General features: G+C 43.8%; 1 protein-coding gene across 3 annotated transcripts; it reads left to right on the forward strand.

Annotated features, from left to right (window-relative positions):
• Nucleotides 1-399: 399 nt before the first annotated feature.
• On the forward strand, nucleotides 400-23,740 carry LOC118390844 (transcription elongation regulator 1). 3 transcript variants are annotated; one of them, XM_035781531.2, is made up of 21 exons: nucleotides 400-483; nucleotides 1,209-1,428; nucleotides 1,606-1,758; nucleotides 2,473-2,731; nucleotides 4,473-4,721; nucleotides 6,977-7,039; nucleotides 9,151-9,345; nucleotides 9,602-9,708; nucleotides 9,876-9,964; nucleotides 10,060-10,223; nucleotides 17,019-17,094; nucleotides 18,091-18,229; nucleotides 19,277-19,366; nucleotides 20,608-20,726; nucleotides 20,863-21,013; nucleotides 21,250-21,414; nucleotides 21,673-21,855; nucleotides 22,092-22,271; nucleotides 22,432-22,515; nucleotides 22,629-22,729; nucleotides 23,057-23,740. In XM_035781531.2, exons 1-21 carry the CDS (start codon nucleotides 437-439, stop codon nucleotides 23,256-23,258), a joined length of 3,036 nt encoding a protein of 1,011 aa, XP_035637424.1. In that variant the 5' UTR covers nucleotides 400-436; the 3' UTR covers nucleotides 23,259-23,740. The 3 variants fall into 3 exon arrangements, with proteins under 3 accessions (XP_035637424.1, XP_052313557.1, XP_052313558.1); XM_052457597.1 differs by having other exon boundaries at nucleotides 9,879-9,964; XM_052457598.1 differs by lacking the exon at nucleotides 6,977-7,039.
• The last annotated feature ends 2,044 nt before the right edge of the window (nucleotides 23,741-25,784 follow it).

The following is a 25,784-nucleotide window of genomic DNA, read 5'->3' on the forward strand; positions in this document are numbered from 1 at the left end:
AATCCAATAAATTACAGTGCACCAATAATACATTGCAGAGTGGTAATTTAATCATGAGTTATACTTTTTAAACAACTATAGCAAATACTTTACCCACAATATTGATAATATATTACATGAATACATATACTGTTTATACATTTGCATGCAACGTGATTTTCTCAAATGTAAATTAGGTTATGGTACAGTTGCCTGTTTTGCCATCTGTTAGGAAATAGTTACATATCAATAGTTGGGAAAGTCCTAACTGAACAAAACACATCACAGTGGCTAGACGCAGAGCCCTCTGCCCAGACGATGTTGACTATTTTGGCATCCAATCAGATGTTAATACCGACTGACCCCCCTACTATGATTGACAGGCCATTTGGCCAATGCTGTTTCCAAGTTTGTGTAAAGGAGGTGTTTCCAGGAAGAATCGTTTGATTTCCCTGTAATGGCGGACCACGGAGACGGTGAAAGTATTGGGTTTAACGACAACAGGTGAGGTTATAGCGAATAAACCCAAGTGATCGATATTTGTCATAAATAATGTTTTCTGCGGTTGTTAACTTGACATTATTGTGAAACTGAACTCCCAATGATTTGTTACATGCGCTCGCGAGGACATTCGTTGCTGCCGCTGACTGTTCAATGTGGCCACGCTAGTTAGTTGCTAACATTAGCCTCGTAACGTTAGCTAGCTAGACAACCTGACTCATCGTATATTTTGCTAAAATGTGATGCTGTTCGTCGAGTTAAGCAAAGCAGTTTCAACATAAACTACTTAATAGCTACTTAGACACGGACGATTGTTTCTGAAATGGTCCGTTAGCGTTAGCTGGGCGTGCAGACTGCGCCTCAATTTGAAAGGCATAACATTAGCCAACGTTAGTTAGCCTAGAGTAGCTACATTCGCTAACTGGTCAGCATACACATTCACTAGTTACTGTTCATTGGCCCGCGGATTACCAGTTTAACCAGTGAAACTGTCAAATTTAGCGACAGTCACTGCGTCGTTTGATGCCATCAAGCGATGAATCGCTAGCTTGACCGCGCAACGTAAGTAATACGCTAGCTACTATAGTTAGCTAGCTTGATAACATGAGTGAATATTTTGAGACGCTAGTCTGTTGCTACAAACAGTAACCTGAACATGGTAGGAAAGCGAGTAAAATGTGTTGATTTTGATTTGGTTCATGAGCCAGGTCCATTTGGTTTGTTTCCAGGATGACGCAGCAGACGTTGCGTTTCCGCGGCCCTGCTCCTCCAACCCCAGTGATGCGTGGTCCACCCCCACTTCTCAGACCCCCGCCTCCCCCTTTCGGCATGATGAGAGGGCCTCCACCAAGGGGGCCACCATTCGGGCGTCCACCGTTTGACCCCAGCATGCCACCCATCCCCCCACCAGGAGGCATGCCCCCGCCTCTCGGACCCCCTCACCTACAGGTACACCTGCCAGTGATGCAAGGATATTTTTAGAATTTAGACCATCCATCTATTCTAAAGTATGACTGCTGCACTTTTGGTCTGTCAGAGCTCGGAATGCATTGAGAGCCAGAACATCAGACTGCATAGTTAGTATAAAAGGCTTGAAATTGGAATGCATTTGTTTTTGTTTTTCAGAGACCTCCTTTCATGCCCCCTCCAATGGGCAGCATGCCCCCACCCCCAGGAATGCTATTCCCCCCTGGAATGCCCCCAGTTTCAGGAGCTGGAGCCCCTACTCTGCCCCTTGCTGAGGAGATCTGGGTGGAGAACAAGACACCAGAGGGAAAAGTAAAGAATGGCCTTTTACATTGGGCTGTTACATAGTTCTGTAATATTTCAACCTACCGGAATTAATATTTTCCTGTGTTTCCCTCATAAGTTATAGATGGGTTGGTTGTTTAGCAACACAACTGACGCATGCACAACTATGGGGTAAAACAGGCTTAGATTGTTGACAGGTAAACTATATTTGTTTATTGAAAACATAAATACATTTAAATTTCTCTCAAATATATTGTGACAGTTGTTGATTAGCTTGTGAATTTTAGCCATATTAGCGTAGACTCCAAACAAGGCATGGTATTAATTTTTTTAAATTTAAAAATTTTACCTTTATTTAACCAGGCAAGTCAGTTAAGAACACATTCTTATTTTCAATGACGGCCTGGGAACAGTGGCTGTTCAGGGGCAGAACGACAGATTTGTACCGTGTCAGCTCGGGGGTTTGAACTCGCAACCTTCCGGTTACTAGTCCAACGCTCTAACCACGAGGCTACGCTGCCGCCCAGAACAAGATAACAAGAACAAGATAACAAGAACAAGATAACACTAGCTGAAATGAGCCACCTGCGATTCCCCACATGGCAGCTTCTTGTCGTTGTTGCTAGCGGTCTGGCCATCCCAGAATCAAAATGTCACAGACTTCTGCCCCATTGAAGTGTGCACATTGTTTTCATGACGTTGTAAACCAACCTGTCTATCTCCCCCTACCCTTCCCCCTAGGCGTACTACTACAATGCCAGGACTCGAGAGTCAGCCTGGAGCAAACCTGAGGGGGTGAAGGTGATCCAGCAGTCAGAGCTCAACCCTGTTATGGTGACCCCGGTGGGGACGGGAGCCTCCTCCAGTAGCATCACATCAGTCAGCACTACAGCTGCTATACCCTCCCCAGTGTCCACACAGGCCCCCGCCCCATCCAGCACCATGACCACCAGCCCAGACTCAAACACCACCACCACCTCTGTGTCCCAGACCATTGCTAGTGAGTACATACAGTGCCTTGCAAAAGTTTTCATCCACCTTGGTGTTTTTCATACTTTTTTTGTATTACAACCTTTAATTTAAATAGATTTTCATTTGGATGTCATGTAATGGACATACACAAAATAGTCAACTGGTGAAGTGAGATGGAAAAAAATAACTTGTTTAAAAAAATTGAAAAGTGGTGCGTGCATATGTATTTACCCCCTTTGCTATGAAGCCCCTAAATAAGATCTGGTGCAACCAATTACCTTCAGAAGTCGTGTAATTAGTTAAATAAAGTCCACCTATGCAATCTAAGTGTCACATGATCCGTCACATGATTTCAGTGTATATACACACATGTTCTGAAAGGCCCCAGAGTCTGCAGCACCACAAAGACCAAGGAGCTCTCCAAACAGGTCAGGGACCAAGTTGTGGAGAAGTACAGATCAGGGTTGGGTTATAAAAAAAACATATCAGAAACTTTGAACATACCACGGAGCACCATTAAATCCATTATTAAAAATGGAAAGAATATAGCACCACAACAAACCTGCCAAGAGAGGCCTGCCCATAAACTCACGGACCAGGCAAGGAGGGAATTAATCAGAGAGGCAGCAAAGAGACCAAAGATAACCCTGAAGGAACTCCAATCTCTGCTGTGGAGCTTTGCAGAATCTGTACATTTTACTGATTCTCTTTACAGAAGAGTGGTCAGAAAAAAGCCATTGCTTAAAGAAAAAAATAAGCGAACACGTTCGCCAAAAGGCATTTGGGAGACTCCTCAAACATATGGAAGAGGGTACTCTGGTCAGATAAGCTTTTTGACCATCAAGGAGAACGCTATGTCTGGCGCAAACCCAATAGCTCATCACCCTGAGAACACAATCCCCACAGTGAATCATGGTGGTGGCAGCATCCTGCGGTGGGGATGTTTTTCATCGGCAGGGACTGGGAAACTGGTCAGAATTTAAGGATTGATGGATGGTGCTAAATACAAGGATATTCTTGAGGGGAATCTGTTTCAGTCCTCCAGAGATTTGAGACTGGGTCAGAGGTTCACCTTCCAGCAGGTCAATGACACTAAGCATACTGCTAAAGCAACACTCGAGTGGTTTAAGGGGAAATATTTAAGTGTCTTGGGGTGGCCTAGGCAAAGCCCAGACCTCAATCTAATTGAGAATCTGTTGTATGACTTGAAGATTTCTGTACACCAGCAGAACCCATCCAACTTGAACAAGCTGGAACAGTTTTGCCTTGAAGAATTGGCAAAAATCCCAGTGGCTAGATGTGCCAAGCTTATAGAGACATACCCCAAGAGACTTGCAGCTGTAATTGCTGTAAAAGGTGCCTCTACAAAGTATTGACTTGAGGGGGTGAATAGTTATGCATGCTCAAGTTCAGTTTTTTTGTGATATTTGTTTGTTTCACACACACACATTTTGCATCTTCAAAGTTGTAGGCATGTTGTGAAAAATGAAATGATACAAACCCCCCGCCCAAAAATACATTTTACAGGTTGTAAGGCAACAAAATAGAAAAATGCCCAGGGGGGTGAATACTTTCGCAAGCCACTGTAAAATGGGAGAGGGACATCCTGGGTCCCATCAAAGTTTTTGGCATGTCTGACCTTTTGTATGGTGAGAAATCCTGATTTGGTGAAGTTCACAACGTTGGTAATGGGTTGTTTTCTGCTTGTTTATGGTTGGTTGTACTACATGACCAGACTGTGTTGCAACTGTCTGCTGGTCTTTGTCCAGTTTCTGCTGCTACAGATCTGCAGCCTGTGGCCTCCGTCCCCTCCAGTGTTGCGGTGACCATCAGTGTAGCCACCGTGCCAGCCTCCGTGACACCAGTCCAGACCATGTCCCTGCTGCCCCAGAGTCTCCCAACTGGCCTGCCCCACCACGCCATGTCCCAGCCTCACACGGCCACTATCCCAGGCTTCCCCCCAGGGGTCATGCACCCCTTCAGATTGCCTCTACCAGGAATGCACATCCCACTGCCCGGTAAGACATAAGCTCCCTCATCCCAAACCCTCCGCTCTCTACCCACTTTTAACAGTACTGCCTCTTCACCCCTTTCCATACTGTCATGTGTCATCTCTTCATTTGTTTGTCATAATGTTAGGTCTCCTATTTTCATCTTCTGGTAAAGCAATAGGTTAAACAATTATTGTAGAATGGTCCTGGTCAAGGCTGGAGTAAATAATTGGGCAAATCAATTCAACTTGTTTCTACTTAGTTTTTTATGATTCTTAAAAATTTTCCACTGGCATTTAAAATTAGGGCCACGTTCAAATGGAATTCTCAAATTCAAGCTGGGTTGAGGGAAACCCAGGCCAGTGCAGCCCAGTTTCACAACTGGTGCCAGCTCGATTAGAACTCTGGCTGGTAATTCTGTTAATATGCAACCATCAAGCTGATCATTGCTGGCTGCTGATATGTTTAGCTAGCTTGTCTGGGCTCATTGCTCTTAGCTAGCATATTGACTACTGCAGAACTGCTTGTCTGACATTACACAAATTTCCACCATAGCTGGATCCTTCATTCATTTTTGCACTACACAAACGTTTGAACAGCCAGCCCTCAAAATGCTAGCTACCTAACGTTAGCCAGTAAATCAGTTGAATCAAGCTAGCTAACGTGCGCCAGCAGCAAATTTTGCTGGTCAGGTCGTTTTGAAAGCTAGCAAGCTACATCATATCAAGCATGTCGGTTAGTTTGCTTGGTTAGCTAGCTAGCAAATAGTCAATGCCATGATAAGCAATGTAGGATTTAAGCTATCTCTCCTGTTATGCTGGCATCAACGCTAACCGTTTAGCTAGCTAACTGACGTAAGTCTGGCTGGTACTGATAGGACTATGTGATAACGTTAGTTATTGCATGGTGAGGGTGAATTAAATTATTCAACATCTTGCTAGTTAGCAACATTGGCAAAGCTAGTTGCAGTCACATTGGCTACCTAACAACGTGACATTTCTCATTTCTGGAAGCAGTGGAAATGCAATTTCAGCTAGCCAAACAAAGAAAGCCCTGGGTTGATTTCAAAGTGGCAATGAAAATGGTTTTATTCCACATTCAACTCTTAGCATTTTACACTGAATAAAAATATAAAATGCAACATGTAAAGTGTTGCTCCCATGTGTTTCATGAGCTGAAATAAAAGATCCCAGAAATGTTCCATATGCACAAAAGGCTTTTTGTTGTTGTTGCTCAAATTGGTTTGCATCCCTGTTTAGTGAGCATTTATCCTCCGTCACAATCATCCACCTGACAGGTTGATTTTAAACAGCATGATCATTACACAGATGCACTGTGTGCTGTGTACAATAAAAGGCCACTAAAATGTGCAGTTTTGTCACATAACACAATGCAACAGATATCTCAAGTTGTGGGAGCGTGCAAATGTCATGCTGACTGAAGGAATGTCCACCGGCGCTGTAGCCAGGGAATTTAATGTTAATTTCTCTACCATAAGCCATCTCCAATGTTTTAGAGAATTTGGCAGTGCCTCACAACCGCAGACCACATGGTGTCGTGTGGGCGAGCGGTTTGCTTATGTCAACGTTGTGAACAGAGTGCCCCATGGTGGGGGTATGGGCAGGCATAAGCTGCGGACAACAAACACAATTGCATTTTATCAATGGCAATTTGAATACCGGGACAAGATCCTGAGGTCCATTGTCGTGCCATTCATACGCAGCCATCACCTCGTGTTTCAGCATGATAACGCACAGCCCCATGTCGCAAGGATCCGTACACAATTGCTGAAAGCTGAATTATGTCCCAGTTCTTCCTTGACCTGCACACTCGCAAGATATTTCACTGTTTTAAAGTCTTTGAAATTGTTGCAGGTCGAGTTTTTTCCCCCACGTTTTTTTCTTGCACTAATTATTGCAGAAACAAGTCCCCTTCAGTCCTGTAAATGTCAGCATTACCCAAGTTCAGCAAGGCGCCTAGAGAAAACAAATGCAGAAGCAAATTCAAAGGCTTTTGACATACTGTTAATTTTAGCTGACTGTTTCAGTCCTCCAGAGAGGAAGAAAACAATTGTTCAATACTCTCTCCATTTACATGACCAAATTATTCTTCCATATGGTTGTTGCCAGGAAGAGAATACTAATGTGGTTTTATCAAAGTGATATTATAGTTGTGGGCCTAGATTTGTATATGTGTTGTGTCATTAGCTGTCTGCTTTGCCCTGGCAGCTGGCACCTCTTCTCCTGTGTCCCAACAACATGCTTGCTTGTCCGTTCTTGCAGGTGTAGCAATGATGCAGATAGTAGGCGCTCCCTATATAAAGACAGTCTCCCCCAACAATAACGGTAATTCTTTCAAACGTCTCCAGTCAGCATTTTGTTAGGTGGCATGTTAGTGGTGTGTTGTGAAAATGATGCTTCTTATTTTTTTGCCGCTTAGGCACCGCTAAACAATGTGAAAGTATTTCTGTCGTATCTTTTTCCTTTCTATTTCCTCAACATTAGTGATTTTAGACATTTTAGGACATTCTTTCTTGTTTAAACTACACAGTTCTGATGCTTTTTTTTTTTTTTTCCCCGAACAGAGACATCTCTGCCCTTGTAATTATGATAAACAACCAATTTATTTTTGGCATCAGTGTGACGTCTTGTTGGACGTAACCGCGTTGTAGACTTGCATCAGTAATGTCACTGTTATTCTGTTGGTTTTAGCTAGGTTACTTTAACAGGGAAACATTTTTAAGAGAACGGAGTGGTCAATTATTTTGTAGACAGTGACAAGGAGTATTGGACCTTGTTTCGACAGGCACCCTTATTTTCCATTCAGTAGAGGATAATCACATTAATGTTGTATTTTCATTTGATAATCATTTTCTTGTTGTGGCATGCCTTTTGTGTGTTTTTGTTAACATCTCAGTGGCTTAGTTTAGATGTTACCTGTGTGACTAACCAGGGAAGGCCAATTTCTTTCCAGTGTGGGGAATTAGGTGTTAACCTTTCTATATTTCAGGTGAATTCTTATATTATATACACAACCGGTCAAATGTTTTAGAACACCTACTTATTCAATGGTTTTTCTTTTCTTTTGACTATTTTATACTTTGTAGAATAATGGTGAAAACATCAACTATGAAATATCACATATGGAATCATGTCGTAACCAAAAGTGTTAAACAAATCAAATGTTTTTTATTTTAACTTTTTTTTTTTTTTTTATTTAGATTCTTCAAATAGCCACCCTTTGCCTTGATGACCGCTTTGCACACTCTTGGCTTTCTCTCAACTAGCTTCACCTGGAATACTTTTCCAACAGTCTTGAAGGTGTTCCCACTTGTGCTGAGCACTTGTTGGCTGCTTAAATAAATGAATCACTGTCACTAGCAAAGCACCCCACACCATAACACCACCACCTCCATGCTTCACGGTGGGAAACACACATGGGAAGATCATCCGTTCACCCACACCGCATCTCACAAAGAGGCTGGAACCAAAAATCTCTGATTTGGACTCCAGACCTAAGGACAGATTTCCACTGGTCTATTGTCCATTGCTTGTGTTTCTTTGCCCAAGTAAGTCTCTTCTTATTGGTGTCCTTTAGTAGTGGTTTCTTTGCAGCAATTTGACCATAAAGGCCTGATTCCATACAGTCTCCTCTGAACAGTGGATGTGTCTTACTTGAACTCTGTGACGCCTTTATTTTGGCTGCAGTTTCTGAGGTTTGTAACTTTATTGAACTTTTCCTCTGTGGCAGAGGTAACTCTGAGTCTTCCATTCCTGTGGCGGTCCTCATGAGAGCCAGTTTTATCATAGCGCTTGCGACTGCACTTGATATTATCCGGATTGACTGACCTTCATGTCTTAAAGTAATGATGGACTGTTGTTTCTCTTTGCTTATTTGAGCTGTTATTGCTGTAATTAGGACTTGATCTTTACCAAATAGGGCTCTTTACCAAATCTTCTGTATACCCCCCTACCTTTTCGCAACACAGCTGATTCGCTCATGCATTCATTTGTGGAATTTATTTCCTTAGCTTTTAACAAGTCACACCTGTTAATTGAAATGCATTCCATGTGACTACCTCATGAAGCTGGTTGAGAGCCTGCCAACTGTGTGCAAGGCTAAAGGTGGCTATTTGAATAATCTCAAATATATATTTGTTTGGTTACTACATGATTCTGTGTTATTTCATACTTTTGTTGTCTTCGCTATTATTCTACAATGTAAAAAAATAAATAAGAGAAACCCTTGAATGAGAAGATGTTCTAAATCTTTTGACTGGTAGTGCACATCAATATATTTTAGGAATAAGAGGCACTAGCAAAGATGTCATCAACCTCAGCTACTACCCATCCCATGCTGTATGTTTGGTGTTGATTAGATGTGCAATAGTTTGGGGTTAGGAGTTTATCAGAGCTGAATGTCTTAAGAAGTAGTCTGTGTATTTCACCTTCTACAGGTATGTTGCCCGGCATGGCCCCTCCCCTTGTTCCCATGATGCACCACCCCCAATTGGCCCTGGCGGCGCCTGCCTTGGCAGGCCTCCAACTCCCAGAGTGGTCCGAGTACAAAACGGCCGATGGGAAAACGTACTACTACAACAACCGCACACTAGAGTCCACCTGGGACAAGCCCCAGGAACTACGGGAGAAAGGTTGGTCTATTTAATGCTTGGGTCTCTACAGCCAGCTATCATTCTTCCTGGACTGGTTAGGGATAGTGAAACTGGTTAGTGAAATATTGATGATGGCGCTGACGGAGATGGCAGCATCTCGACTAGCTCTTAGGAAACTTTGCACAAACATTTCGCTACACCCGCAATAACATCTGCTAATCACGTGTATGGGACCAATAAAATTGTATATTTTAACTGTTGCATGTCTAATGTGTGTGAGTTTCTCCTCCTGTAGAGAGGGAGGCAGAGAAGGCCAAGGAAAGGCAGCAGGCCCTGGAGGAGGAGGCCATGGAGATGGAGGACGAGGAGCCCAAAATAGAACCCCCTAATGAGATGAAAGAGGTAAGAGAGCTGGCGTGGTCTCCTAGTCAGAAAGTTGGCATCAAACGTTCAACAGCCCGTTTTTTTTGTATTTATTTTTTTTTACATCCGCAGCATTAAATGTTAAAATTTGATAGGGAGGATCATTTGAAGAATACTCTTTTAACGGTTGTATTCCTTTCATTGAGGAGGTTAAGGAGGAAGAGATGACTGAAGAGGAGAAGACTGCACAGAAAGCCAAGCCAGTGGCCACTAACCCTATCCCTGGCACTCCCTGGTATGTACCCACTGATGGTGATGGAGCCATGTGCTGTTGTATGAGGCTGAACTTTAGTCACTCTCCTGCCCATGTGCCCTATTGAACATGTGTAGGTGTATTGTGTGGACCGGCGACGAGCGTGTTTTCTACTACAATCCCACCACGCGTCTCTCCATGTGGGACCGGCCAGATGAGCTGGTGGGGCGGGCCGACGTTGACAAGAATATCCAGGAACCACCTCACAAAAGAGGCCTGGAGGACGCCACCAAGAAGCTGGGTACGAACACGCCGCACACCCCCCCAAAAAGTTAGATTTTAGGAGAAGGTGGGATTCCAATTTATATTCAAGTGTATATACAGTTTACCCAATAGCTTTAAAAAAATGTTTTTTTACCAACTTTATGTCATCTATTTTATGAGCTGAACGGCACTTTTAGGAGAAGTTTAATTTCCAAGCGGTCAATAACATTTATTTTTGAGACGGGGTTTCACCAAAGCTGTGTTGTGTTCATTAGTTACAGAGGGGTCTGAAATTGACGCCCTTGATAAAGATGGGCAGAAATTAATGGTGGGAAAAAAATAATTCATATACCGAGCTAAATTGTACGTTCCAAAAATTGCATAGAGAAAGAGATTTTGTTTTAACAAATAAATTCATATATAGATCAAAATTGACACCTCTGTTTTCAATACCTTTCAGTATGTCACCCTGCAAGCATAACGACACTGAGGCTTTTTCTAAAATGTTTTATGAGTTAGAGAACACATTGGGAGGGATCTTTGCCCCTTCATCCATACAGAATCCTTCCAGATTCTTGATATCCATTGTCTGCCCTTATAAACTGCCCTCTTCCATTCAAACCACAGGTTTTCAATCGGTTTGAAGTCCGGAGACTGCTAGCCATCGCAAAATGTTGATTTTTGTGGCCAATAAACCATTCCTTTGTGGTTTTTTTTTTTTTTTTTTTAATATGTGGTTATTGTCTTGCTGGAAGATCCACTTGTGGCTAAGTTTCAGCCTCATTAGGGGACGCAACCAGATTTCCCCCTTAAATGTCCTGGATAAAGTTATATCAGGGTCCAGACACTACTTTTGCGATATCACTTTGTTTTTGAGAAACTTACCCCACCCAGCGAGTGACTTCCTCGCTTTCGAATAAGGCTGTAAACGTAACAAAATGTGTAAAAAGTCAAGGGGTCTGAATACTTTCTAAAAGGACACTGTGTGTGTGATATGGCATCTCAGAGCAAAAACTAAGCCATGAGGTGCAAGGAATTGTCCGTAGAGCTCCGAGACAGGATTGTGTCGAGTCACAGATCTTGGGGAAGGGTACCAAAACATGTCTGACGCAGGTCCACAAGAACACAGTGGTCTCCATCATTAAATGGAAGAAGTTTGGAACCATGAAGACACTTCCTAAAGCTGGCACCTGGCCAAACTGAGCAATCGGGGGAGAAGGGCCTTGGTCTGGGAGGTGACCAAGAACCCAATGGTAAATCTGACAGAGCTCTAGAGCTCTTCTGTGGAGATCGAAGAATCTTCCAGATGGACATTTATGGTAGTGGCCAGACGGAAGCCACATGACAGCCCGCTTGGAGTTTTCCAAAAGGCACCTAAACATTCTGACCATGAGAAACAAGATTCTCTGGTCTGATGAAACCAAGATTGAACTCTTTATTCTGAATGCCCAAAGTCACGTCTGGAGGGTGATGGTTCACCTTCCAACAGGACAACGACCCTAAACACACAACCAAGACAACACAGGAGTTGCTTTGGGACAAGTCTCTGGATGTCCTTAAGTGACCCAGACAGAGCCCAGACTTGAACCCGATCTATCTCTGGAGAGACCTGAAAATAGCTGTGCAGCAACTCTCCCCATCCAACCTGACAGAGCTTGAGAGGATCTGCAGAGAAGAATTGGAGAAACTCTCCAAATACAGGTGTGCCAAGCTTGTAGCGCTGCCAAAGGTGCTTCAACAAAGCACTAAGTAAAGGGTCTGGATACTTGAGACTGCAAAACACCACCCTCAACGTCAACAGTGAAGAGGAAACTCCGGGATGATGGCCTTCAAGCTAGAGTTCCTCCTTCCAGTGTCTGTTCTTTTGCTCATCTCAATATTATTTTTATTGGCCATTTTTATTGGCTTTTTCGTTGCCCCTTCACTGTTGATGTTGAGACTGGTGTTTTGCGGGTACTATTTAATGAAGCTGCCAGTTGAGGACTTGTGAGGCGTCTTTCTCAAACTAGACACTAATGTACACTGCTCAAAAAAAATAAAGGGAACACTAAAATAACACATCCTAGATCTGAATGAATGAAATATTCTTATTAAATACTTTCTTTACATAGTTGAATGTGCTGACAACAAAATCACACACAAATTATCAATGGAAATCAAATGTATCAACCCATGGAGGTCTGGAGTTGGAGTCACACTCAAAATTAAAGTGAAAAACCACACTACAGGCTGATCCAATTTTGATGTAATGTCCTTAAAACAAGTCAAAATGAGGCTCAGTAGTGTGTGTGTGTCCTCCACATGCCTGTATGACCTCCCTACAACGCCTGGGCATGCTCCTGATGAGGTGGCGGATGGTCTCCTGAGGGATCTCCTCCCAGACCTGGACTAAAGCATCCGCCAACTCCTGGACAGTCTGTTGGTGGATGGAGTGAGACATGATGTCCCAGATGTGCTCAATTGGATTCAGGTCTGGGGAACGGGCGGGCCAGTCCATAGCATCAATGCCTTCCTCTTGCAGTAACTGCTGACACACTCCAGCCACATGAGGTCTTGCATTAGGAGGAACCCATGGCCAACCGCACCAGCATATGGTCTCACAAAGGGTCTGACGATCTCATCTCGGTACCTAATGGCATTCAGGCTACCTCTGGCGAGCATATGGAGGGCTGTGCGGCCCCACCAAAGAAATGCCACCCCACACCATGACTGACCCACCTCCAAACCGATCATGCTGGAGGATGTTGCAGGCAGCGGAACGTTCTCCACGGCGTCTCCAGTCTGTCATATGTGCTCAGTGTGAACCTGCTTTCATCTGAAGAGCACAGGGCGCCATTGGCGAATTTGCCAATCTTGCTGTTCTCTGGCAAATGAAAAACGTCCTGCACGGTGTTAGGCTGTAAGCACAACCCCCACCTGTGGACGTCGGGCCCTCATGCAGTCTGTTTCTGACCATTTGAGCACACATATGCACATTTGTGGCCTGCTGGAGGTCATTTTGCAGGGCTCTGGCAGTGCTCCCCCTGCTCCTCCTTGCACAAAGGCGGAGGTAGCGGTCCTGCTGCTGGGTTGTTGCCGTCCTACGGCCTCCTCCACGTCTCCTGATGTACTGGCCTGTCTCCTGGTAGCGCCTCCATGCTCTGGACACTACGCTGACAGACACAGCAAACCTTCTTGCCACAACTCGCATTGATGTTCCATCCTGGATGAGCTGCACTACCTGAGCCACTTGTGTTGGTTGTAGACTCCGTCTCATGCTACCACTAGAGTGAAAGCACCGCCAGCATTTAAAAGTGACCAAAACATCAGCCAGGAAGCATAGGAACTGAAAGTGGTCTGTGGTCCCCACCTGCAGAACCACTCGTTTATTGGGGGTGTCTCGCTAATTGCCTATAATTTCCACCTGTTGTCTACTCCATTTGCACAACAGCATGTGAAATTTATTGTCAATCAGTGTTGCTTCCTAAGTGGACAGTTTGATTTCACAGAAGTGTGATTGACTTGGAGTTACATTGTGTTTAAGTCTTTCCTTTATTTTTTTGAGCAGTGTACTTGTCCTCTTGCTCAGTTGTGCACTGGGGCCTCCCACTCCTCTTTCTATTCTGGTTAGAGCTTGTTTGCGCTGTTCTGTGAAGGGCATAGTACACAGTGATGTACGAGATTTTCAGTTTCTTGCATGGAATTGCCTTAATTTCTCAGAACAATAATAGACTGAGTCTGGCCATTTTGAGCCTGTAATCGAACCCACAAATGCTGATGCATTAGTCTAAAGAAGGCCCGTTTTTATTTTTACTGCTGCGTTAATCAGCACAACAGTTTTCAGCTGTGCTAACCTAATTGCAAAAGAGTTTTCTAATGATCAATTAGCCTTTTTAAAATTATAAACTTGGATTAACTAACCCTACATGACATTGGAACACAGGAGTGATGTTTGCTGACAATGGGCCTATGTACATATTCCATAAAAAATCTGCCACTTCCAGCTACAATTGTCATTTACACCATTAACGATGTGTACACTGTATTTCTGATCATTTTATGTTACTTTAATTGACAATGTTGATTTTTTTTTTTTTTTTAAACAATGAATTTTCTAAGTGACCCTAAACTTTTGAACAGTAGTGTGTATATAAACTCAGCAAAAAAAGAAACGTCCCCTTTTCAGGACCCTGTCTTTAAAAGATAATTTGTAAAAATCCAAATAGATCTTCATTGTAAAGGGTTTAAACACTGTTTCCCATGCTTGAACCATAATGAATGAACATGCACATGTGGAACGGTCGTTAAGACACTAACAGCTTACAGATGGTAGGCAATAAAGGTCACAGTTATGAAAACTTAGGACACTAATGAGGCCTTTCTACTGACTCTGAAAAACACCAAAAGAAAGATGCCCAGGGTCCCTGCTCATCTGCATGAATGTGCCTTAGGCATGCTGCAAAGAGGCATGAGGACTACAGATGTGGCCAGGGCAATAAATTGCAATGTCCGTACTGTGAGATGCCTAAGACGGTGCTACAGGGAGATTTGTCCTCGCAGTGGCAGACCACGTGTAACACCTGCACAGGATCGGTACATCCGAACATCACACCTGCGGAACAGGTACAGGATGGCAACAACAACTGCCCGAGTTACACCAGGAACGCACAATCCTTCCTTCAGTGCTCAGACTGTCCGCAATAGGCTGAGAGAGGCTGGACTGAGAACTTGTAGGCCTGTTGTAAAGGCAAGTCCTCACCAGACATCACCGGCAACATCATCGCCTATGGGCACAAACCCACCGTTGCTGGACCAGACAGGACTGGCAGAAAGTGCTTTAAATTGACGAGTCGTGGTTTTGTCTCACATCGGGTGATGGTCCGATTCGCGTTTATTGACGAAGTAATGATCGTTACACCGAGGCCTGTACTCTGGAGCAGGATCAATTTTGGAGGTGGATGGTCTGTCAAGGTCTGGGGTGGTGTGTCACAGCATCATCGGACTGAGCTTGTTGTCATTGCAGGCAATGTCAACGCTGTGCGTTACAGGGAAGACATCCTCCTCCCTGATGTGGTACCCTTCCTGCAGGCTCCCCCTGACATGACCCTCCAGCATGACAATGTCACCAGCCATACTGCTCGTTCTGTGTATGTTTTTCTGCAAGACAGGAATGTCAGTGTTCTGCCATGGCCAGCGAAGAGCCCAGCTCTCAATCCCATTGAGCACGTCTGGGACCTGTTGGATCGGAGGGTGAGAGCTAGGGCCATTCCCCTCCAGAAATGTCCAGGAACTTGCAGGTGCCTTGGTAAAAGAGTGGGGTAACATCCCACAGCAAGAACTGCCAAATCTGGTGCAGTCCATGAGGAGGAGATGCACTGCAGTACTTAATGTCAGCTGGTGGATACGGACTGTTACTTTTGATTTTGACCCCCCCTTGTTCATGGACCTGTGTTCCATGCTTACTTTGAAGATGCAAAATATTTTTTCTTGTACAACAGTCAAATATCACAACTGAACTTGAGCGTGCAGTATTGTTCACTCCCTCAAGTCAATACTTTGTAGAGGCACTTTTTGCAGCAATTACAGCTGCAAGTCTCTTAGGGTATCTCTCTGTAGGCTTGGCATATCTAGCCACTGGGATTTTTGTCCATTCTTCAAGGCAAATCTGCTCCAGATCCTTGAAGTTGGATGGGTTCTGCTAGTGTACACCTATCTTTTAAGTCACACTACAGAGTCTCAATTGGATTGAGGTCTGGGATTTGACTAGGCCATTCCAAGACATTTAAATGTTTCCCTTTAAACCACTTGCGTGTTGCTTTAGCAGTATGCTTAGGGTCATTGTCCTGCTGGAAGGTGAACCTCCATCCCAGTCTCAAATCTCTGGAAGACTGAAACAGGCTTCCCTCAAGAATCTCCCTGGATTTAGCACCACCCATCATTCCTTCAATTCTGACCTGTTCCCAGTCCCTGCCAACATTTTTAATAATGGATTTAATGGTGCTCTGTGGGATGTTCAAAGTTCGATTACTTTTTTATAACCCAACCCTGATCTGTACTTCTCCACAACTTTGTCCCTGACCTGTTTGGAGAGCTCCTTGGTCTTCGTGGTGCCCCTTGCTTAATGGTGTTGCAGACTCTGGGGCCTTACAGAACGTGTGTGTGTGTGTGTGTGTGTGTGTGTGTGTGTGTGTGTGTCTGCGAGCGCACACGGAAATCCACAGAAATGGTTAATTGTCCTAAACAATCTAAATTCATCTGTCTCTGGAAACCCATTGAAAACTTGTGGTTTGAATTGAAGAGGGCAGTCCATAAGCGCAGATCAAGGATGTGGAAAGATTCTGTGTGGGAGAATGATCTAAGATACCTCCAAATGTGTTCTCCCACTCATAAAACATATTAGAAAAAGGCTCTGCTTGTTTCCTTGCAAGGTGAGGTATTGAAAACAGGGGTGTCAGTCATTTTTTACCCTACCTTTTTGAGGGGAGAAAAGTATTACTTTTTAAACAATCGTCTTCTGCGCAATTGTATTAGTATAAAATGTTTTAGCATTCAATATAGCTCAGTATTTGAATATATTTTATACTGTAATTTTTGTCCATTTTTTTTATCAAGGGTGTCAATAATTTGACCCCACTGTATGTCCTAGCTAATTTAACTAGATGCATTACAAGGTCCAAAACGTTTTTCCCATAAAATTACTGACAATAGCCCCAACTATTCTCTTGACAATGAATTATTACCCAAGATTCCATAATCTTCACAGCCCTACTCTCATTATGCCTCTGTGGGTTTTCATGAGGATGGCCTCATTTATAATGTTACACAGCTGTCTTATCAATTATCGTTCCCTCAGGAATCAGCAAAGAGGAGCTGGAGGCGGCAGCAGAGGAAGCTCTGGAGGATGAGCCTGTGAAGGCCAAGAAGAGGAAGTAAGTCCACAGTCCACCTCTCCATCCAAGGGCCCAACACAGGGGCCAATAGCAGCATGAGGAGGCACTCAGTCATTCTTCCTCTTGTCTAAACAGATAAAACAGCATGTACAAATTCAAATAAACCAAAAATGTACTCTGGCTAAAAATCTAAATTGTTAGTTGAAGGTTTATGTGTGGGGTTTTTTTTGTCATCAAACCCTAAATTGCTTGATTTGGATCTTTTTCTGTGGGGGTGGAGGGACTGACTATTTTGGTGGGAAGTAGTCTTTGACCCAGCTTGCACTGCCTTAGTAAAGCCTGATTTATGTCTTCACTGGGTCTGTTGAAGTGGTGAATCAATGGTCACTGTCCAGGTTACCCAATCAGTCACTGTTTCCCATCAGTGCCCTCCAAGCCTGCCTCTCCCTGCTACCCCAAACACTGGTCCAGTTGCACACGAGACTATTGTTCAGGGAAAAGGCCTGTAGAACACATGATGCCAACATGGGCCTCCAAGGTAACCACCTTGCTTCTAAAACTACTGCTTTAGGAACCCCAATGAAACAGCAAATTAAGACATTCACCTCACTGCCCTGTCCTGCCCTAGCTTTATGTGATTGTGGAACATGGAATCCCAAGTTCATGACAATGAATATCAGTGGTCATGTATTTGACAAATCCTGCCACCTCCAAACCTGTAAGACCTACGCAAAGCCTACCGTATATAATTTGGAGTTCTCTTTTGTTAGAGATGGCCAGTGATTGAACAGTCAAGTATAGTGCACCTCCACTATTTCTTCGTCATACCACCTGGATAGAGCAGAACATATCGTTTCCCTATTTAAAGAACTTAAGTTACACCCCAGTCCAGCCCCGTAAACTCTATCTATCATCAAATGTATGTATAAAGCACTTTTTAAAATTTTTTTTTTACATCAGCAGATGTCACAAAGTGCTTCTAGCTCTCCCCTGTCCCCGTGTGCCCGGTCCCTGACGTGTTCCCTCTGCTTGCAGGAAGGAGGAAGTGATGAAAGAGGCGGACTCTGAGAAAGAGGCAGCCATGGAGGCAGAGCTGAAGGCGGCCCGAGAGCGGGCCATCGTGCCCCTGGAGAGCCGCATGACACAGTTCAGGGACATGCTGCTGAAGAGAGGGGTAAAAACACTTCCATCCAACGCAATACTGTAACCAGCTCTGTAACGTTAGACACATTAATCTGAATGGAAGCCCCACCAAGGTACACTCTTCAGTTAATTCTCCTTTTTTCTTTTACTCTCCCTCCTGCCTCTGTCTTCTCTCGTTATGCTCGGCTGAATGACAAATACCTTTCTGCCTATGTTTTGCTTTGGTAATACAAAAAAAAAAAGGAATTACAAAATGTTAGATTAAAAAAAAAAAAGGTTACTGCATTGGTCTGATTTTTGAATTGTAATGATAGGCTATGGATTTAACCTTTCACTATTTTATGTAGGGAAGACATGCTTTCATAATTATCCATTTATTGTACATAACGGTGACCGTTTCATATCTTTCTTTTTTCGAAAATGACGCATGCCATATGCTGTATAGGTGTTTCTAACTATAGCTTTTGTTCCTAGAATTCAGTTCTTGGGTTTGTCCAATACCATCCGTATGTCTACAGGCCTACACTGCCTATGACAGTCGTTAATGTTCCTTGTTTACAAACTGGCATGCAGAGTAGATAATAGCCTATTTTTCATCGTTACACTCATCTCTAATCTGGGTTCAGCTTTCTTGTCTTCACCTTCTGTTTATGTATGACATGAACTGTGTGTCAACTTTTCTGTCCTATTTGACTAAACCCAGGTGTTCAACTTCTGTTCTGGCCCAACAGAAGCTTGTTGTGACTGACGCATCCAAAGTAGCAATAAAAAAATCCAAATCAATCTAAATTGTAATGTAAACCCTGGCAGGGGATTTATCTGGAGCTGCCTGCCTGGTCTCTGGAGCCTTTTCCATGGGCACCACCAGGCGTGATGCAGACATTTTATTGCCTTTACTCTGCTCTTATTATATTGCTCCTTTGTGTGTCAGTAGTTTGAGGAGTAAAACGTGACTCATTCCGACCCTTTTCCTTGAAAGCAACTAAGTTGACTGATGACTGTTCTTGTTATGTGGATGTTGTTGAAGCCCACCTTGATTGGCCTGGTCTCATGCCCTCTTTTAACCCCGTGCCCGCAGGTCTCAGCATTCTCTACCTGGGAGAAAGAGTTGCACAAGATTGTTTTTGACCCGCGGTATCTGCTGCTCAACCCAAAAGAGAGAAAGCAGGTATTGTATACTTACAGAATCAATTAATCCATTTGGTTTTAAAAGTATAAGAACATGTTTCCTTTGCCATATTCTGTGAGGTATTATTCTGATTATTCATATATTCTGAGGTATTTTTCACTTTTGGGGGAAGGTCAGAGCCCTGATATTAGGTAATGAATATCCTTAACCTTTAGCGTCAAGTAATCCCGTATCCGGGAGCGTAATCATAACCTCAAGCTCATTACCATAACGCAACGTTTCCTATTCATGAAAATCGCAAATGAAATGAAATAAATATATTCAAACAAGCTTAGCCTTTTGTTAACACTGTCATCTCAGATTTTCAAAATATGATTTTCAACCAAAGCTACACAAGCATTTGTGTATGAGTATTGATAGCCTAGCATAGCATTAAGCCTAGCATTCAGCAGGCAACATTTTCACAAAAACAAGAAAAGCATTCAAATAAAATAATTTACCTTTGAAAACATCCCAAGTTCTTCAATGACGAGACTCTTAGTTAGATAGCAAATGTTCATTTTTTCCAAAAGTATTATTTGTGTAGATGAAATAACTCAGTTTTGTTCATCACGTTTGGCTAAGAAAAAGACAGGAAAATGCAGTCACTTACAACGCTGAACTTTTTTCCAAATTAGCTCCATAATATCGACAGAAACATGGCAAACGTTGTTTAGAATCAATCCTCAAGGTGTTTTTCACATATCTATTCGATAATCTATCAGTGGTGGCAGTTGGTTTCTCATCAGAAGAAAAAGTAAAAATACTGCAGCTGGAGATTACGCAATAATTGCGACGGAGGACACCAAGCGACCACCTGGTAGATGTAGTCTCTTATGGTCAATCTTCCAATGATATGCCTACAAATACGTCACACTTCTGTAGACACCTTGGAGAAAACGTGGAAAATGTAAGCTGACTCCTAGCTCCTTCACAGCCATATAAGGAGTCATTGGCATGAGGCACTTCCTGATTGGATTATTTTCTGTAACATCAGTTCTGTGGCACTCACAGACAACATATTTGCAGTTTTGGAAACGTCAGTGTTTTCTTTCCAAAGCTGTCAATTAATATGCATAGTCGAGCATCTTTTCGTGACAAAATATCTTGTTTAAAACGGGAACGTTTTTCATCCAAAAATTAAAATAGCGCCCCCTATATCCAAGAAGTTAAGGGTTACCTGCCACGAATGTCTTTATTTTCGCTAACTATTGTTCCATGTGTCTGCTGGTCTTGTACAGGTGTTTGACCAGTATGTGAAGACCCGGGCTGAGGAGGAGAGGAAGGAGAAGAAGAATAAACTGATGCAGTCTAAGGACGAGTTCAGAAAGATGATGGAGGATGCTAAGCTCACCGCCAGGTCAGACCTCACTTCAAACACCCATCAGTTCAAACATTGTCTTGGTATTACCAGGCTGTGGCACTCATTTAGTGTCAAGTGTCCATTTTGCATTGTCGTTGTTTCTTGGCCAACTAAGAGTCTTTGTTTGTTTCAGGACAACGTTCAGTGAGTTTGCCTCCAAGCACGCCAAGGACCAACGGTTCAAGGCCATCGAGAAGATGAAGGACCGGGAGGCCATCTTCATTGAGTTCATGACCTCTCTCAAGAAGAAAGAGAAGGAGGACTCCAAGAACAGAGGAGAGAAGGTGAGCACTGGAAAACCCCCATGGCCCACTGAATACAGACGCCCGAGGAAATGATATGTTGGGACAAGTACCTTGCTGCCTGGGTTGTGTGCTTAGGGAAACCTGGAAGAAATTCCTAAATTGTTAATTGACAACACTGAGAACAATCATTTAAGTTGTTGTTAAATGTCTACCTGACCAAGTGTGTGTGTGTGTGTTCCTCTTATAAGCCTGGTCTGCCCTCGTGTCTGTCCCAGGTGAAGCAGGACTTCTTTGAACTTCTTGGGGACCACCACCTGGATGGAGGGCAGCGCTGGAGCAAGGTGAAGGACAAGCTGGAGGGAGACCCCCGCTACAAGGCTGTGGAGAGCTCCAACACCAGAGAGGAACTCTACAAGCAGTATGTGGACAAGCAGGCCAAGGTGGGAGGAATTGCCTTGGCACTTCGCTCAGAGGCTGCCTGCAGCCCTCATTCATACACTGACTCCAGCTCTTCTGGCATCTAACTCAGCCCATAGGCACAAACCTGCCACTATTCAGTGGCCTGCGGTTAGGCGCCGTTTGAGCACTTGACGTGATGGGAGTCATCCGTCATGCCGCCTGTGATGATTGTGTGTGTATATTATGATGCTGCCTGTGTGTGTGTGTGTGTGTGTGACGGTTTCTCTCTCTGCTGCCAGCACATGGACTCTGATAAGGAGAAGGAGATGGAGCGCGCCGCCAGGATAGAGGCCAGTCTGAGGGAGAGGGAGCGCGAGGTGCAGAAGGCCCGCTCTGAGCAGACCAAGGAGATCGACAGAGAACGGGAGCAGCACAAGAGGGAGGAGGCCATCCAGCACTTCAGAGCCCTCATGTCGGATATGGTGAGCTCTCTCACACACACACACCTGAAGTTAGTTCACTGAATAAGAAAAATAGGACTATAATTACTAGTTTTACTTGGGTGTACCAAGAAATTGGCCCTGTTTCATATGACCTGTGGATGCAAAAAGTAATGTATTATTTTAACTGCATTAATGCACAGCCTTGTGCAGTGATTTATGTGGACAAAGAACTACTTGCCAGATCCTAATGCTGGGGGTGTGTGTTGTGTGGTCAGGTGAGGTCGTCTGACGCGTCGTGGTCAGACACCCGGCGTAACCTGCGTAAGGACCACCGCTGGGAGTCCGCCTCTCTGCTGGAGAGGGACGACAAGGAGAAACTGTTCAACGAACACGTGGAGACGCTCTCCAAGAAGAAGAAGGAGAACTTCAGACAGCTACTGGATGAGACCGTCATGGTGAGGGGCAATGAAATGGGAACTCACTGCAGTCCGTCTGAACGTGCTGCTGACATGAAGGTGGCGTCGTAGACGACGGACATGCGTGTCATTCAGATACGGTGTGTAAAATCCTGGGACAAATGACTTGATAGTAAGTGCTGTTGTTGTTCACCCAAAGATCACACTGACCACCACGTGGAAGGAGATGAAGAAGATCATCAAAGAGGACCCTCGCTGTATCAAGTTCTCCAGTAGTGACCGAGTAAGACCTCTGCTTTTGTCTTTACCTTCCTGTGTGCTGCTTGTTTACGTCAGCTACCCTGAGTAAAAAAAAAAAAACACGCTGACGGGTTTTGTGTGTGCTTTGTTTCTCAGAAGAAACAGAGAGAGTTTGAAGACTACATCAAAGACAAGTACATCACAGCCAAAGCTGACTTCCGTACGCTTCTGAAAGAGACCAAGTTCATCACATACAGGTGGGTGATTGAACACATGGGCTGGCTTGACATCTTTACACTGCCACCTGAGGGAATGAGGTTTCAATTGAAATGTATCATAAGTTGGTTTTACTTTTAATGGCATTTATACTTCTAATTCAGAATGGATTCTCAAAGAATTGCTTGTTTGCTATTGGGTCAGCAGGAGGCGCTATTGTTTCAACTGCACTGCCTCTTAACCCCTCCTATACTGTTGAATTGTGGTACTGTAGTCACAAGATATCGGCAAGATCCACTCTCGTCTTGTTTCTCCCAACACGTTATTTTTTTCCACTGACTGCTTCCACCCATGTTTTTCCTCCTCAGGTCGCGGAAGTTGCTCCAGGAGTCTGACCAGCACCTGAAGGACGTGGAGAAGGTTCTGCAAAACGACAAGCGTTACCTGGTGCTGGACTGTGTCCCGGAGGAGAGGAGTAAACTAATCATGTTCTACATCGAGGACCTGGACCGCAGGGGTCCCCCTCCTCCCCCCACTGCTTCTGAGCCCACGCGACGCTCCACTAAGTGACCACGGAGAGTGCTAGAGAGCCAGAGCATGAACCCACCTGTCCTAGTGCAGTATTTAAAACTGTAACGTCGTAATGACTCATAAACCCGGAACATCCACCCCCTGTATTTATTAAATGCAGTTCTGGGCTGTTGTGGCTCTCCCCTCCTGCCTACAGGGCCTGATGATGATATGCCCACTTCCCTGTGACCCTTAACATCTGACCTTTGGCTAAGGTCAAAGGGATAGGCATAGTAATACATCTGTGGTTTTCAATCTGCTGCAGTTGCAGAAACCTACAACATGTGCGACAATGTAAATGATCAGTTTAGCTGTTTCTGTGACTCGAGGCATTGCAGGTCTTGGTAATAACTGTTAGACGGTGTAATTTTCATGTACCATCTCACAGTACAGTTTAAATGCTTCTCAAAGCGGTTTAATTTTGATAGGTTGCTGTTTCTGTAAATGTTTTACTGGATTAAAGGCAACCTTTTTTTTGACAATCTTGTCCTATGATCTGTCAGTGTTTTAATGGTTTTGTTACCAAACAATTTAAGAGTAAATCTATGTAGGTATCAAATGCCCTGTTTGTACCTGGAGCTAACATGTCCCGATCTCGTCCACATTCTGAGTGTGTTCCCCATGGACATATGCCAGGCCCGCCAATGTCCTCAAAGGAGACATTTAAAATAATCTAACAACGCAACATTAATGATGATTTTTTTTCCCCCCAGCAATTTTTACTTAGAATGGCCAGGGTAGACTGTCAAACTCTGACGACTCTGGGCCAGATGTGATACAGCCTGGGTGCTCCCATGAAGGTTGTAACAATGAAATTGGCCTTAAAATGCTTTTGGGGAAACTAGGCCCAGGTCCTCCTGACCACCTTCAGAGGTAGTTGAGGATGTGTTGTAATGTATCTAGATATCCACAGCACCAGTCTTGTTTTGACACATACAGCTGTTCAAAGTTAGGTTGATTGACAAAAGAAATGTGATTAGTTAATGTTGTGTAAGGTTGGAAAACCAAAAGTCACTGGGATTTGAACGGGCAACTACACAGTTGGGTCAAACTGTTTACCTCCCTAAAATATTTTTTTTTGACTCACCTGTTACTCTGCCCACTGATTTCATCGAACCAATCAATTCATCCACAACTACCTCCAGAGGAGGCGGATAGGTCAGTTATTTTGATTGTCTACACCAGGTATTCCCAAACTGGGGCTATACGCACAATGCCGTCGTGAGGTACGCCGAATAAAAAGTGATTCACTTTTTTAAAAATGTTTTAAACGATCTTCACATTTTCAAACAAGTCCATTTATATTCTCCAATGGGGCTATACATTTGGGTGAGTTTTTTTTTCTTCTCTCGCCTGAATAGCCTCATTTCCCTGCCAAAAAATAAAATTAAGCCATCAGCAACTTTGAAAAATAATCCACGGGAGTTTTTGGAGCGAGAATTAAGACTACTTTCGAGTAGTAAGACTATGTATAACAGCAATAGATACCATTAATAAGAAGGGGCTAGAAGCGTCTTATATGGTGAGCTACCGAGTGGCTTGGACAGGCAAGCCCCATACTATTGTGGAGGACTTAATTCTTCCTGCTGCTGTGGATAAGGCTGGGACAATGCTGGGGGGAAAGGCCAAAAAAAACTTTACAAACAATGCCTTCATCAAAAATCCCTTTTTCACGGCACATCAGTGATCAGGTAGATGTTTTGAAATGTTTTGAAATTACTGCTTCGCATACAAGCCAGTGGATTCAATGCGAGTCAACAGTCTTGGCGGGCCTGGCATATATGTCCATGGGGGGGTCAATTAAGGAAGACATCCTCTTCTGGAAACCAGGACAACAGGAGAGTATCATTTTAAAGCCCTCGACAGCTTTGTGACATCAAGTGGACTGGTGGTCAAGATGTGTTGGTATCTGTAGTGATGGTGTAAAAACCATGACGGTGAGACATAGTGGAGTGGTAACGGGCGTGCAAGCAGTTGCTCCCGACGCCATTTGGGTACAATGCAGCATCCACCGAGAGGCTCTTGCTGCCAAAGGAATGCCTGACCGCTTGAAAGACGTTTTGGACACTACAGTGAAAATGGTTAACTTGAAGCAAAGCCCCTGAACTGAGCCCTATGTGTATCATTTCAAGCACACCCTTCTCATTAACAATGTTTGATGAGCAAATACAATTTTATATGTAAAATGGCTAACTAAAGAGCAAAATTACTGATGATTATTGTATTATTTGTGCCCTGGTCCTATAAGAGCTCTTTGTCACAACCCGGCTCGTGGGATGAGAGTGCGCTGACCCTGGTGCTAGAGGGGGTACGCAGCTGGAGATTGAATGTTTGAAGGGGTAAGGGACTATAAAAAGTTTGGGAACCACTGGTCTACACTAATTGTCTGCCCAACCAGAATGTGGACAGGATCAGGACACAGCACCAAGTATAAACGGGGCTAAATAGACTAACGTTTTGGATTCATTTTCCCAGCTCTGTTCCCTGGATCACTGAGCCCATAATAAAAAGTCATGACTATTTAGG

This window comes from Oncorhynchus keta, chromosome 12, assembly GCF_023373465.1.
Source record: "Oncorhynchus keta strain PuntledgeMale-10-30-2019 chromosome 12, Oket_V2, whole genome shotgun sequence".
In the NCBI taxonomy this organism is placed as follows: domain Eukaryota; kingdom Metazoa; phylum Chordata; class Actinopteri; order Salmoniformes; family Salmonidae; genus Oncorhynchus; species Oncorhynchus keta.

What these genes read in the sequence shown, in the direction of transcription:
- LOC118390844 (XM_035781531.2), top strand. Translation starts at nt 437, where the DNA reads ATGGCGGACCACGGAGACGGTGAAAGTATTGGGTTTAACGACAACAG. An exon ending in ACAAGACACCAGAGGGAAAA is followed by an intron (nt 1,759 to 2,472) that starts GTAAAGAATGGC and finishes CCTTCCCCCTAG; the next exon opens with GCGTACTACTACAATGCCAG. An exon ending in CCAAGAACAGAGGAGAGAAG is followed by an intron (nt 21,014 to 21,249) that starts GTGAGCACTGGA and finishes TGTCTGTCCCAG; the next exon opens with GTGAAGCAGGACTTCTTTGA.